Source organism: Alosa alosa, chromosome 20 (genome assembly GCF_017589495.1).
Source record: "Alosa alosa isolate M-15738 ecotype Scorff River chromosome 20, AALO_Geno_1.1, whole genome shotgun sequence".
NCBI lineage: Eukaryota > Metazoa > Chordata > Actinopteri > Clupeiformes > Clupeidae > Alosa > Alosa alosa.
In genome coordinates, this window is record NC_063208.1 from 17424651 (window position 1) to 17438898 (window position 14248).

General features: G+C 43.0%; 1 protein-coding gene across 4 annotated transcripts in view; it reads left to right on the forward strand.

The window, feature by feature from the left end:
- Positions 1–14248, forward strand: part of khdrbs3 (KH domain containing, RNA binding, signal transduction associated 3) — a 119985-nt gene that overhangs the window by 69134 nt on the left and 36603 nt on the right. For all 4 annotated transcript variants that reach the window (XR_007192049.1, XR_007192050.1, XR_007192048.1 and 1 more), the window contains exons 5-6: positions 2044–2183; positions 3977–4163. Coding sequence is in view for 1 of the 4 variants with exons in the window: in XM_048230141.1 (XP_048086098.1) it covers positions 2044–2183; positions 3977–4163 (327 nt within the window). In the remaining 3 variants the exon portion in view is untranslated. The remainder of the gene's footprint in view (positions 1–2043; positions 2184–3976; positions 4164–14248) is intronic.

Sequence of the window (14248 nt, forward strand, 5' to 3'; positions counted from 1 at the left end):
TGAACTGCTTAGAGAGAGAGAGAGAGAGAGAGAGAGAGAGAGAGAGAGAGAGAGAGAGAGAGAGAGAGAGAGAGAGAGAGTGTCCGTCCACATACTTGTATGCACTGTTTGAAAACAGCCTGGGATTCACAGCATGAGTAAGCAGCTCCAAGACCCAGAGCAGCAAGGATGACAGATACAGAGAGAGAGAGATACAGTTATATATATGTAGAGAGAGAGATACAGATAGATAGAGAGAGAGAGAGATATAGAAAGAGAGATAGAGATTGAGAGATACAGAAAGAGAGAGATACAGATAGAGAGATACAGAAAGAGAGAGATACAGATAGAAAGAGGATGAGACAGAGAGACAGAGAGAGAGTGGCAGAGGGAGAGAATGGTACAGTAGTGGAAGTGAGTGAGAAAGCAAGAAAGAGAGATAGAAGAAGAGGGATAGAGAGATGTAGTGAAAAAATGTTAGCACATGTGCAAGAAACAGGTACAGCTTGGGCGAGGGAGAAAGAAAAAAAAATCAACAGAGGAAGGGAGAGAAAGGGATCTGTTTATTTACTCTTCAGCCTATCTATAATCATGCCACTCCACCACCTCTCCCTCTCTACCTCCTCCTCCTCCTCCTCCTCCTCTTCCTCCAGTGATTAATTTGCAGTCATTAATCACAGCCCGTGCCTCCTTCTGTAAATATGTGTATGGATACGCCCGAGTCACACGACCATCAGCCCCTTCTCTGCCCCATCCTCGCTGGCAGATTTCCATCCTAATTGCAGCGGCTCCATTTAGGGGAGAGTGTCTGTGTGTGTGTGTGTGTGTGTGTGTGTGTGTGTGTGTGTGTGTGTGTGTGTGTGTGTGTGTGTGTGTGTGTGTGTGTGTGTGTGTGTGTGTGTGTGTGTGTGTGTGTGTGTGTGTGTGTGTGTGTGGAGATAAAGGCAGCTGGGGCTCCTGGCCTTATCTGATGGGGAGGACCTTTCTCTTTCTCCCCTCTCTCTCTCTCTCTTCCTCCTTTCCTCTGTCTGTTGGGGCTCTAGGCCAGGCCCCTTACTGTACACTACATTAATTAGATATTCCGGTAACACTTTACTTGACGGGTGAGTTCATAACACATTCATAGCAGCTGTCATAAACTGCACATAAAGCATTCATGACTGTTTCATGAGATATGACTCAACATTCATACCAAACCTTTCATGAATGTGGAAGAGAGAACGACGACAACTTGTCAAAATAAAAGTCCAACAATCGCAAAGCAGCATTGCCGTTTTTGTCCCAAACCTCATACTTGATCACGTCACATCTGAGTCAATGGGCTACTCCAGTGCCAAAAAGACATAACATGGTCAAGCAAATAATTTTTGTTTCATAAAAATCTATTTGTTTTATGATGTAACCTTTGCAGATTATTTCTCATCTTTTGCTACTGGGAATGTCCAACCGTTCCAGGTTACACAAATGATAAATAAATAAACAAACAGCTGAATGTAGGCTAGTCTACCTCCCAGTGTTAAACTCAGTGATTACGAATACTTCACAACTTGTAAAGTGACATTTGATGTAGACTTCATAAGATATTCATGAAATATTTACAAAGGCTGGAGAGAAAAACGGCAATGGTGCTTTGCAATTGTTGGACTTTTATTTTTGTCGTCGTTCTGTCTTCCACATTCATGAAAGGTTTGGTATGAATGTTGAGTGATGTCCCATGAAACAGTCATGAATGCTTTATGTGCAGTTTATGACAGCTGCTATGAATGTGTTATGAACTCACCCGTCAAGTAAAGTGTTACCGAGATTCCCTGGGCTGTAACCCGCCAGAAAAAGAAAGCAGCTTAATGTGCTGTAATTGAAAGGGTTTGTGTGTGTGTGTTTTTTTTTGCGTAGGAATTTTAGAAGGTGTGTGTATGCCTGTGTGTGTGCATGTGTGTGAGCACACATATTTGGGTTTGTTGTGTGTGTGTGTTTGGTGTGTGTCCATCATGTCTCTCTATATCTGTGTGTATTTGCAACTTGTATTTGCTTTTCTAAACCTGTGTGTGTGTGTGTGTCATACAGGATTACAATGATGAGATCAGACAGGCCCAGCTGCAGGAGCTCACGTACCTGAATGGTGCTTCAGAGGATGCCAAGGTGCCCGCGGTGAGAGGTAAACCGTCAGCACGAGCACGAGGGACACCTGCTCCTGGACCTCCCAGGTACTGTGTGTGTGTGTGTGTGTGTGTGTGTCGTGTTTCAATTTCAATTTAATTTCACTTATAGAGCGCCAAAACATTGCACATGTCTCATGGCGCTTTATATGGTGTTTGTGTGTTTGTATGAGTGTGTTTATTTGTACTTTATATCTGAGCACTTTTAATCTTTGTGTTCGACAAATTCAGCTACAATTATCACAGGCTTCTATTTCATGTATGCACATTGTACCATTAATCGCAATGTCTCTCATACCTCTCAAAGGGCCGGACTGTATATAAGAGGATTTTATTTCTTTTTATCATAGACTGCTTTCATGTTTAATCCTTATATTGTTGTGCTTGTCAAAAAAAATACACGAGTGAAAAATAACAGCAGGCCCTCAGCAATTAAAAAGCGATTGCACAGGGTGACATTGGTGTGCTCATTATGCTTTATTTGTGTGTTTTCATGCATTCTTCATCTTGCTTGTGCTTTTAATGTGTGCGTGTGTGTGTACGCGTGTGTACGCATAATGTTTATACATAATCTTGTTGTGTACATCAGTGTATGTGTATCTATGTATGTGTGTGTGTGTGTGTGTGTGTGTGTGTGCGCGTGTGTGTTTGTGTGACTGTTTGTGTGTGTGCGTGCGTGTGTGTGTGTGTGTGTGTTGTGTGAGTGCTTGCTGGGATCTGAGAGCGCCCCGCTCCATGTCTCCATGTTTGTTTGTGTCTAAGTGATGGACTGTCTCCTTGTGAAAGGAGAAACTGCTAAAAGTGGTGCTGTTTACTCTTTGTGCGCATGAAAGCAAACACGCCATCTCATGCAGATCGGGGACGATAAACAGGGTCACAGTCAGGCATGTTTATATGGCTGTGAGATGGGATTTAATTGGATCTGTTTTTGAATGAGACCATAATTAGCATTTACCGTGGCTAATTTGTGCGCGATAAGGAAGCACCTCCCCCCCACCAACATCACCACCACACACAATCCACCCCCCCACACCCCCACCCTTGGGTACATGTAAGCCATCAGTATATATTTGCACTCAAAATTATGTCACCGCTTTGCTGCCCAAAGTTTCACATCTGCAAGTCATGTGTGTTGATAATAAAGAGGGCATGGCAAGGTCTCTATTTCAAGAGCCTGTGTGTGTGTGCGTGTGCATGTGTGTGTGTGTGTGTGTGTGTGTCTTTGTACATGCTGTGCAACCAAGACACAATTTTAGCTCCAGTGTTGCCTTAAAACTGACCCAGAGCCAGAGACAAAGCTGGCGTGGAGTCAGATTGGTGGTGGTAGTGGTGTAGGACAGGATGCTGCAAACAGTTGCATCACCTCTACATTCAACTCCATGACCCAGATAAAAAAGTGTAGCTAAGCTGCTGTCGCCTGAACGCTTGAGGCAATGGGAGCCAGCGGCTTTCCTGTTGGGATCTGACTTTGTGTGTGTGTGCGTGTGTGTGCGTCTCTGTGTCCATGTGTGTCTGTGTGTGTGTGTGTGTGTGTGTCTTTGTCTTTGTGTGTGTGTGTCTTTGTGTGTGTGTGTGTGTGTGTGTGTCTTTGTCTTTGTGTGTGTGTGTGTTTGTGTGTGTGTGTCTTTGTGTGTGTGTGTGTGTGTGTGTGTGTGTGTGTGTGTGTGTGTGTGTGTGTGTGTGTGACTGTGTGTGACTGTGTGTGTCTTTATGTGTCTTTGTGTGTGTGTTTCTTTGTGTGTCTTTATGTGTCTTTGTGTGTGTGTTTCTTTGTGTGTTTTTTTGTGTGTGTCTGTGTGTGTCTGTTCATCCGTGTGTGTGTGTGTGTGCTTTGCTTCCAGGAGTCGGGGAGGAGTGCCCCCACCACAGGCTGCAGTGCCCCGTGGCGTTGCGCCCAGAGGCGCCCATCCGAGCCGAGTGCCATCCAGCAGAGCGAGAGGGGGGCCCGCACCGCGGGCACGAGGAGCACCCCCGCCTGCCGGCTACAGACCCCCGCCGCCCATCGTGCAGGACTCGTACGGGGAGTATGTAAGTAGCAAGGCACAGCTCACAATGATGTGCGCACATTTGAACACATTCACTGATGCATAAAAGGCACATACAAACACATGCATGCAGCAGGGGTAAACAAACTTAGGGTGCGATCAGACTGGACGCTGTTGCTGCAGTGAAAGGTGCCTCTTTATCTGTTGTTTTGTATTCGCCAGTAAATGTTTTGCCTGCTGCTTTAGCACACTGGGCGAGCTTTTGTGTGCCTGCTGTGCCTCGTGTTTTTTTTTACATAGGCGCCCTGAGTGCCTCGAATTGAAAAACAGTTCAACTCCAAGCAGAAAAGCACCTGACGTCATTCACATTGTGTTTTTTTTTTTTCAAACTTAGTGCACCTTGTATTTTACAAGCGGCAAACTGCTCCCTGTTTAGCACCCTTTAGGGTTCTTCATTTGATTACGTACATACACAGACATGCACACAGCATGGGTAAACAAACTTAGGGTGTGATCAGACAGGACAGGCTTTTTTCTGTTGTGTTGTATTGGCAGTGAGCATTTTGTGTGCCGCTTAAGCTCACTCTGCACCTTGTGCTTTGTGTGCCAGCTGCGCCTTGTGTTCCCTGAGCACCTGGAATTAACTAGGAGTATGATGCTTTTTAATCAAAAACTGGGAAACAAAATAGTTTAGAAATGAAAACAGTGTTTCACAATGGAATTAAAAAACAAAAAAAAGGAAAAATGTTACAGTACATTACATGTTGAATGAAATACATAACAAACTGAAAGAACATCCTTCTTAATGCATGGATATGATTAATAATCATCTTTTTTGCAATTACTCACTACTACAATTCATTATTATGGACATAGAATTATGCATCCTTTATTCCACACTCAGTGGGTCACTGATTTGATATGATATGATATTGATATGATATGATATTACTGAAGTGTAAGCTGTGTTGGCAGTTCATACACATGCCAGGAGCAGCTGCCAAAGATGCATTTAATGCTACAAGAGGCTGTGTTCATGCATTCCCTGACAAGGCACAGACATTAAACTAGATATTCCTACAAATATTTAATACAGTTATTGAAATTGAACTGATTTTACTGATACTGACAGCATGTTATATCAGAAGCATACAGTATCTACTACATGTACTGGAATGCAAGGTAAAACGTCACTTTTTTATATTCGGACTGGCTTTAATGTTTTAAAGGTTAAAAGCTATTGGGGAATGGGCTTGAATAAATTACATCTGAAGAAGGAGGAGCTTTGCACTCCTGTGAGTGATAGCCTGGTAGGAATGGCCATATTAACATTGTGATGCGACTGAAATCAGTCAGATGCTGCAAACCGGCATTTTGTCTGGTGACCTCTTGTGAGGTGTTTTGAGGAAACAGTGGTTAATGCACTGTACAATGGACTTTTTTCCAAAAAATAAGCGTATATTCGGGTAGATTTGGTATCCGTCCATGTCCCATTACTCATGCTTTTCCGAATAGCGTATACTGTATTCGGATTCAGCTGCATCCCCAGTATTTAGGGTTTGATGAGGGAGGGTCAGAGGCCATCTTGGTGGAGCTGACTGCAGTTGCATGTTCACCACTCCTGGAGAAGCAGTGCAACGGATGTAAAAGGGGGCGGGGCAGCACCCTCACCTGACCAGGTGTTTGGAAGTTGGAAGCCATGGTCCATCAGGAGTGTGAGAGAAATTCCTCTGACTCCTGTGGTCAACAAGCAGCTGGAGGAATGAGGTGTTGTAGTTCCTGTTCCACATACCAACAGCTGTCACAGTATCTGGGAGTCACGGGAGTCGCCCGGCTCTCTGTCTCGAGCTTTAGAAATGAGTTTAACCTTTCTGCTTTCCCATTCTCCCCATCTCTTTCTCTCTCTCTCTCTCTCTCTCTCTCTCTCTCTCTCTCTCTCTCTTTCCGTCTGTCTGTTTTCTTCACATCACATTCTCTATCTCTCCTTCATCTCTCTCTATTCCTCTTTCCTGCTAGAAAAAAAAAACAGAAATCTAGTGTGGGGCCACATTATCAGCCACTTGCGTTCCCTCTGTCCCATTTTCTGTCTGTGGGATGTGGGTTTAGCCCCATTGCACTCGTTCAGCTCTGTCCTCCGAGTAAATGGCAGCGTGGATGAGAGGAAGGGGGGGGGTAGGGAGGGCGAGAGCGGGCCCGGTGTTTGCAGTCTGTTTGGGGGAGGTCAGAGTGGCGGTGTGCCTTGGTGACTCAGTGGGGTCTTATCTGTGTGTGCTTTTCTTGATTGAGTGCAGTCTTAAGAGAGAAAAAAAGCTTATCAGTTCCCCGTGTCCAGACTGCTCTCCAAAAGCCGGTGGAATATTAACCTCACCTGAAGCCTAAAAAGAGCGGCACAAACACAAAAGCTAACATCTGTGTGTGTGTGTGTGTGTGTATGTGTGTATGTGTGTGTGCACACACATGACCACACACACAGACACACACACACAGACAGACATATAAGCACATGACCACTTGTGCACTAGGGATGACCACATCTGCCCACAGTTGTACGTAAGTTGGATGTATCACGGTTTTTGGGCCACAGTATTTAACATAAAAAATTCATTGATTGAAACAATTAATTAACTAACCCTAATCCTATATATTTTGCCTATAGACAAAATGGCAGTGTGACTGACTAGGCCAGGGCCCAGTTTCCCGATAACGACGGAGACGCGTTCTTAAAAGGGTTTTCTACGATTTGTCTTACAATCGTTCGTTTGGTTTTTCCGACTGTTTCCCGAACATGCTCGTAGCGTGAACGCGTTGCACTGCTCTTAAGATGCTCTTAAGGGGAGCTGTTAATAGTTCTGAAATATCCTCTGATTTGATGGTGATGTCAGGTGACTGCACGTCACAGCTATAGACCTACCGTTTAAACTTCGGATCTACACATTAATTTACATCAATACGAAAATAGAAACACTTTGACATCTGCATGTAAGCATCCCAAGTAGGTTTTAAACCACACACAGACATAAATAATTGTAATTATTTAAGATTAGATTGTTGCACCATGCAATACTTTTTCGCTGTGTCACTTAAGAACACGTTTGAAGATAAGAAAGAAGTCGAGTAAGAAAGTGAGGAAATGTGTAGGCTTAGATTTTGATGCAATAGGCCTACAGACTAAACCACATGTTCCTTTCTCTGCTTGTACCCTTATAGGCCTAATAAAATATAGCCCTAACTTTGCAAAGATAATGGCAAACTATTCTGGCAATGTCTCATTTCATAACTTGGTTGCATTTTTGTCCGCTTTTCATCACATTATTTCATACATTATTTTCATACACTAATTGGCACGCTAAAATCTGATTCATCACAGGTAAACACAATAAAGAATGGGAACGTAAGTTGGATTATGTAGCCTATTCTAAGTTGTAATTCCTCTGTATGTCCTGTTGGTGACAGTGAGAAGTACTGTTAAGACGCCTTAGCGGTAACAGGAACTCTGGAGCACTCGTAGATCTACGAAAGTGTTTTCAATGAGCTCTTAAGCTACGATGGTTTTCGAAACAGTCGGCAAATCTTAAGACGTTTGTAAGAGGGACTTTACGACGCTATTAGGCTTAAGATGCTTTCGGGGAACTGGGCCCAGATTTCTTTCTACTATTTGTACTACAATAGGATACATTTGATTTGCTTCAGCGAGAGCTCAAGTTTCATAGAATTAAAAAGTTACTTTGCTGCCTAAATGTGTGCGGAAGGGCACATTACAGTATAACTGACATTATTGATTACAACTGACTATGACATTATAACTTTTTTCCATCACGTGTCATATAGAAACCACCAAATAGCCTACCGTCGCAAACGTGACTATTACCTCTCTCAGATTTATTGTAAGCCTACCTTGGAGACTAGGCTTGTTTTTTGGTGCTTTTATGTTTTTGGAGTGGTTTTGTTAATTTTTCAGAGAAGACGACGAGGCTATTCATGAAACTTGGTGGACAGAATTTGCTGGAGGAACCCATTAAACTTAAAAGCAGATCCGACGTGTAGTTTCATTTTTGCTAAATTTGAGAGACGTGTGCCTTTGTAGGAACAGCATCTAAGAAGCAACAGTGAAAGACTGGCCTGCTTTCTCTAAGAAGCAACAGTGAAAGACTGGCCTGCTTTCTCGAAGAAGCAGACTGTCACTGCTGTACTCGTAGTAAGGAATACAGCTGGGTGACAGCATTATGCAACATCATGTTAGAAGCAAAGATTCTAGAACAGAGCTCTGTTCTAGAATCTTTGGTTAGAAGTGTCCACACCAGTTGATTGGGTTAGCAAAGTAATTGACCTTTCGCGAAGTCCCGCCCCCCTTAGTTACTGTTGCTAAGTCCGACAGCTAAGACCGGAGTTGACTAGAACTTCAATGGTAGCTGTAAGCCTGTCTGTAAAAGTTACAACCTAAGAGGCTCTTTTACAGAGCCACGGACTTGATTTCATTTAGAATCCGTTGAACAACTCCAGTATGCCATGGAGACACATGTATAAAAATTAATATCTAGGTTTGTTGGGTGACAAACTTAGACGGGGGGCGAAGTGTAAGGAACATGGTACTGCAAATAAACGGAAACATAGTCTACATTGCAGAGCGACTTCAACTTTATTAATTTATGGTAAATGAATAAATCTGGACGACGTTATACTAACCTTAGTGCACAGCCCCATGACAATTTTTTTATACATAATGCTGGCAGTGATGCTAAGCGATCTTGTTTAGCTTAGCACTGTTAACTGTTTGGCTAACCATATGCTAACCTTTTCAGTTGTTTGCTAAGGAGTAAGCTCCCTTTGCTAAAAATAGGAGAGCAATCATTTTAATTTACATAATGCTGGCCATTATTCTGTGTATCGGTGTTCGCGCTAATCCCAACATAATGTCGCTTTGGCCGTCCCTTTTCTATTTACATCACTATACATCACTATACAATCCCATAAAACCGGAAAAAAATCACGGCTTCCAATGCATTTCTATGGAGCCGTAAGGTGAAGCTGTCGGACTTTATCTACATGTGCGGAGCTACTGGACTGCCATTGGCTCATCCGCGTTCGATGGGCGGGGCTTGCGATAGGTCAATTGTGGGCTGTGTGTGTTCTTCGCATCTTTACAATCTTCAATGTATACCAGAATCCTAAATATTCCCTCACAACGGATATGAAAGATGGCGTGACTATTCAAAATTTGTTTCTTTGTCTCACCTGTCGCTAAGCTTTCCATTCACGTTGGAGCAGTTGAGTTTTTTTTTCCTCTCAAACTCTTTTGTATACAGATTCACTGGTTCTCTGGAGGTGTTCTGTGAATATATAACATGTGTGCAGTTTGCTGCACAATGAGCAACTTTTGGAAATTATAAATGACAGATGTACTGAATTATCGTGGTTCATGTCTGCGTATTGAACCGCAGAGGGCGTATCATTCGATTCGATAATGTACCGTGTTTCATTGCATCCCTAATGTGCACACAGAGACACACAGACACACACAGACACACACAGACACACACAAACACACCACAATAAAAACACACACACAATAATATAGTCCTACACACACATCTATGTCCACATACACACACACACACACATCTATGTCCACATACACACACACACCAACGTCCAATTAAAACCCCTTACTCTGCCATACATCACCACTGACACATCCCTGCCCATTTTCCCAGTCTTGGTCTCTCTGTTAAGCTTCTTGCAAATATTCCATTTTTAATATTTAATTTTGTCCTAATAGCTTCTTAGTCCTGCTCATCTGCCTGAGATCACAGACTACAAAAGTGCTATTTATATCCTCCCGTCTGCCTGTCTGACAGCTCCTCTGCTGTAATTAGCCAACACCCAGACCTAGGTGAGAGCTTTGGTGCTATTTTAAATCAAAAGCAACAAACAAGAGCGTTCTGCTGCAGACAGTATAGCAGTCCCTAGCCTAATCAACCTACTCAATATGTACTCAACCAGCAGATTAAGGGAATGAGTCATTCATTAATAACTGCAAGCGCAGGTATGTCTGAGGAAGGTCTATATAACTGTAGCAATAAAACTGTTTACGTTGTAGGGTAGGCAGATGTTGAACATGTTTAAATGGAGGGAAAACAAAAGGGATGTGAGCATGTATTTGTATTGGCCTGCTGTTTTGTGGCCTTGCCATTTTGTTTATGTTTTAAGTGTATGGTAATTGGTATTGAAAAATCTCTTTGGGTATAGGAAGAATGGATAAATATTATATAATGTGAATGTAATGTAAGGTACTGTATTCATGGGCCTTTCACATTCGTGGATGCTTCTAGAATGAATTATCTCTTTTGCATCAGGATTTGTAATGTAATGATAATCGAATACTTGGCTAATAATTGATTGAGGCAGGAGACAATAGACTGTGTGTTTTAATGAATGCTAATTAGCTTACACCCACTGAGGATACAGTCACGAGTTTCTCCCTTTCTCTTCATGTGTGTGTTTTGTTATCTTCTGCAAGTGTGTGTGTGTGTGTGTGTGTGTGTGTGTGTGTGTGTGTGTGTGTGTGTGTGTGTGTGTGTGTGTGTGTGTGGGGATATTTCTCAAGGTCTGTGAAATCTTTTGAGATAAGACATACAGTAGCTGTAACAAAAGCACTTAATTATTTTTAGGCATCTGGATGTTAATGAGAAATATATTGTATAACAATGCTCTTAGTCACTCATGTGGTCTAATAGTGTGCACACTATAGTGAGTTAGAGAGTTGATGCCATTAACCCCTTGAGCACTGTTACCAGGACTCTTATTTGTGTTTGTTATGTTTCTTATGAACACACATCTTCCTCTGCTTAACCCTTACATTACTTCTAACTGGGCCTGACATTGTTGTTCCCTAATGAGCCGAACATGATCATGTCTGCACTCAGAAATGGTATTGATTATAACAATATTGGATTACATGTAAATCAGCTGATGAGGCCATGAGCCAGGTGCACTAAGTCCGATATTGACTGCCGACTGTACTCACTATAGTGCACTTTATTTTATTATCCTGGGTCTTGAATGAATAGGGTATATTACATGTTACATTTCACAGCAGTCCTGAAGAAAATGGTCTCAGGCTTTATCTTTTCTCTGCTGTTTGGACAATAGTGTGAGGGATCAGACGCAGGGTTTAGAAACCAATTATCCCTTGTGTAGGAGAGTGGCAGCACGCTGACACCATAAGGAGGGCTTATAAACTCTCACTCACTCTCTCTCTTTTGGATGTCCTCCTATCAGTAGTCACTGTATTGTGTGTGTGTGTGTGTGTGTGTGTGTGTGTGTGTGTGTGTGTATGTATGTGTACATAGTGTGTGTGTGTGTGTGTCTATGTGTACATGTGTACTATGTGTGTGTGTATGTGCTTATACATTATATGGAGGAATGTTTGTTTTCTTATGTGCGTTTATAGTTGAGTGTATTGGTGAGTGCATGTGTTAATGTGTGTGTGCATGTTTATGAATTTGCATGGACATGTGTTAATGTGTGTGATGCATGTGAACACATATGTACGACACGTGTGTGTTTGTGTGCGTACATGTGCAAAAATGTGTATAATAAATTCATGTGCATGTATATATAATATGTGCATGTATAAATTTGTGGGCAGCCGTGGCCTACTGGTTAGCACTTCGGACCTGTAACCGGAGGGTTGCCGGTTCAAACCCCAGAAGTGCACAAACCCCTCACTGCTCCCTCGGCGCCGCTGTTGATGCAGGATCAAAAAAGTATATAGGATCAAAAAGAGTATATATACTTATACTATACTTACACATACACACACATGTGTGCATGTGTATGTATTTGCATTGTGTGCATGTAAGGCAGACTACCTTAACCGACCTTAACTCAACTTCAGCGCCCTCAAACAAAAGGACAGAACCGTAACTCGGGAGTTAATGTGTTCTGCCTTGGTTTCTCTTAGGCTTTTGCAAATTACTGTTAAAATAAATAATATTTTTTCAAAAAACAACCAAATTGACTCAAGATAATTCTCCACATGATAAAGGAGGTCTTGAATATCCAAAAAATGACAATACTCATAACTCATTTTCAACAAAAGATAAAGTTGCTGCCTTTTGCCTTTGCACGGCAGTGTGTGTGTGTGTGTGTGTGTGTGTGTGTGTGTGTGTGTGTGTGTGTGTGTGTGTGTGTGTGAGAGAGAGAGAGAGAGAGAGAGAGAGAGCGAGTATGTGTGTGTATTCATGTTTGTGAGTGAGTGTGAGAGTGGTTGTGTTTGTACATGTGTACATGTGTGTGCATATATGTGTGTTTCAGGGGTGTGTGTGTCTGCGTGTATGTGTATGCATGCGTAAGTGTGTGTGTGTGTGTGTATGTGTATGTGCATGCATGTGTGTGTGTGTGTGTGTGTGTGTGCTGATTCTGAGTGCCAGTAGCTGCCCCTCTGTATGTGTGCTGTGGCCTCACAGGGCATCTCTTATCTCTCTACAACATGCCTCTCAGACGTAACCCCGCATACTAATGAAAACATTCACTTAGGAGCTGTCAGCTCAACGTACACACACACACACACACACACACACACACACACATACCTCTCTTTCTCTTTCTCAGTCTCTTTTTGTTTCTATTCTTTACCTCACTCTTCCCTCCCTCTCTCTTTCTCTCTCTCTCTCTCTCTCTCTCTCTCTCTCTCTCCTATCCCTCTCTCATTTTGTTTCTTTACTCACTTGCATGTGTGCATATTCTTTTTTCTTCCCTTGCTTTTGTTGCCTGTTTTGCACCCCTCCCCCCTTTCTCTCTCTCTCATTCACAGATTCCAGCCATTCTCTCAGTTGCAGCTCTGTCGCTTTTTGCTTTATCTTCCTCATTCTCTCCGCATTATCATTTACTTTGTTCATTTGCTCCCTGTATCAGCTGTGTCCCCTCTCTCCATCACTCCCTCCCTCTTTCTCTCTCTTTCTCTTTCTCTCTCTTCCAGCCTCTCCCTCTTGCTATTTCTTTCTCTCGTTTTGGATGCTCTCGGTTTATCTCTCTCCAGCAAACTTTCCCGGCTCGTCCTTGCTGCGCTGGCTAATCCACACTGGGGAGAGATGCTCAGCAGTCTAAGCCGCCCGTACGCCATGCTCTTAGTCTATATGTAAACATGCTACTGTGCAAATGCTCCAAATCCTCATCTAACCTCAAGTGAGGCCTGCCCGCCTCGCTCCCACTAAGCGCTGCCTCCCACTCCAGATTCCCATAGCAGTTCAGTCTCTGTGTCATAGAGAAGGGCCTGCCTGCCTCTCCATTGGTGTTCGAGTACAGACCCAGAGAGGGGGACATGGTTCTGGGTTTGGATGGTGGGGCTTGTCTGTGGTGTTTTGAGGCAGTCATAGAGATCTGTGCTCAGTGGCACACCCTGGAGGGTAGATTTAATGGTTGAAATCAATGACTGTAGAGTCATTGGTTAAAATGATCTGATTGAGTGCACAGGTAGAGCAACGATATGCTAAATGAGGTTTAGATTTCATGAAATAGTCTTACTCAGTGGTACATGCAACATCTATAGTTTGGTCCACAAATTGTAGTATTTTGTTACATTGTAATTACATATGTAATAACTATGTAATAAAGAGTCATATATGATGAATACCAATGAGCAGTGATTCACACTATTGCTAACATATAGGCTTGATGCCTGCTGCATGGCTAGAATGCGCATGCATATAAAACACCTTGATGAACAGTATTTTTACCCTCAGTTGTGTAATAACTATAACCATGTAAGTTACTTGCACCCAATTGCATACTGTAGTCAATGCGCAGCCATTTCTATTTTCAAATATTGGGCTGTAGTTGTACCAGCCAGCTAGCACAGACGATGGAGATGAGCAAAGCATGGAGACAAAGAGAAGCACAGCGACTTGTGTGTAGCAGACGCTCTGTGCCCCACCTCTCCCTCGCTGGCTCTCCTTCTCTCGCTGTGGGCCTGGCTGATGAGTGAGTGGCCATTACAGGGCTTTGTTAAAGCCTTAATGTGCCACTTTGCCCAGGCCTCCCGCTCTGAATGCCAGATGACAGAGGAGAAGGGGGACAACGAGGATCCGGCTGAAAGCTGGGATGGGATGATGGTTGGCTAGGTGAATC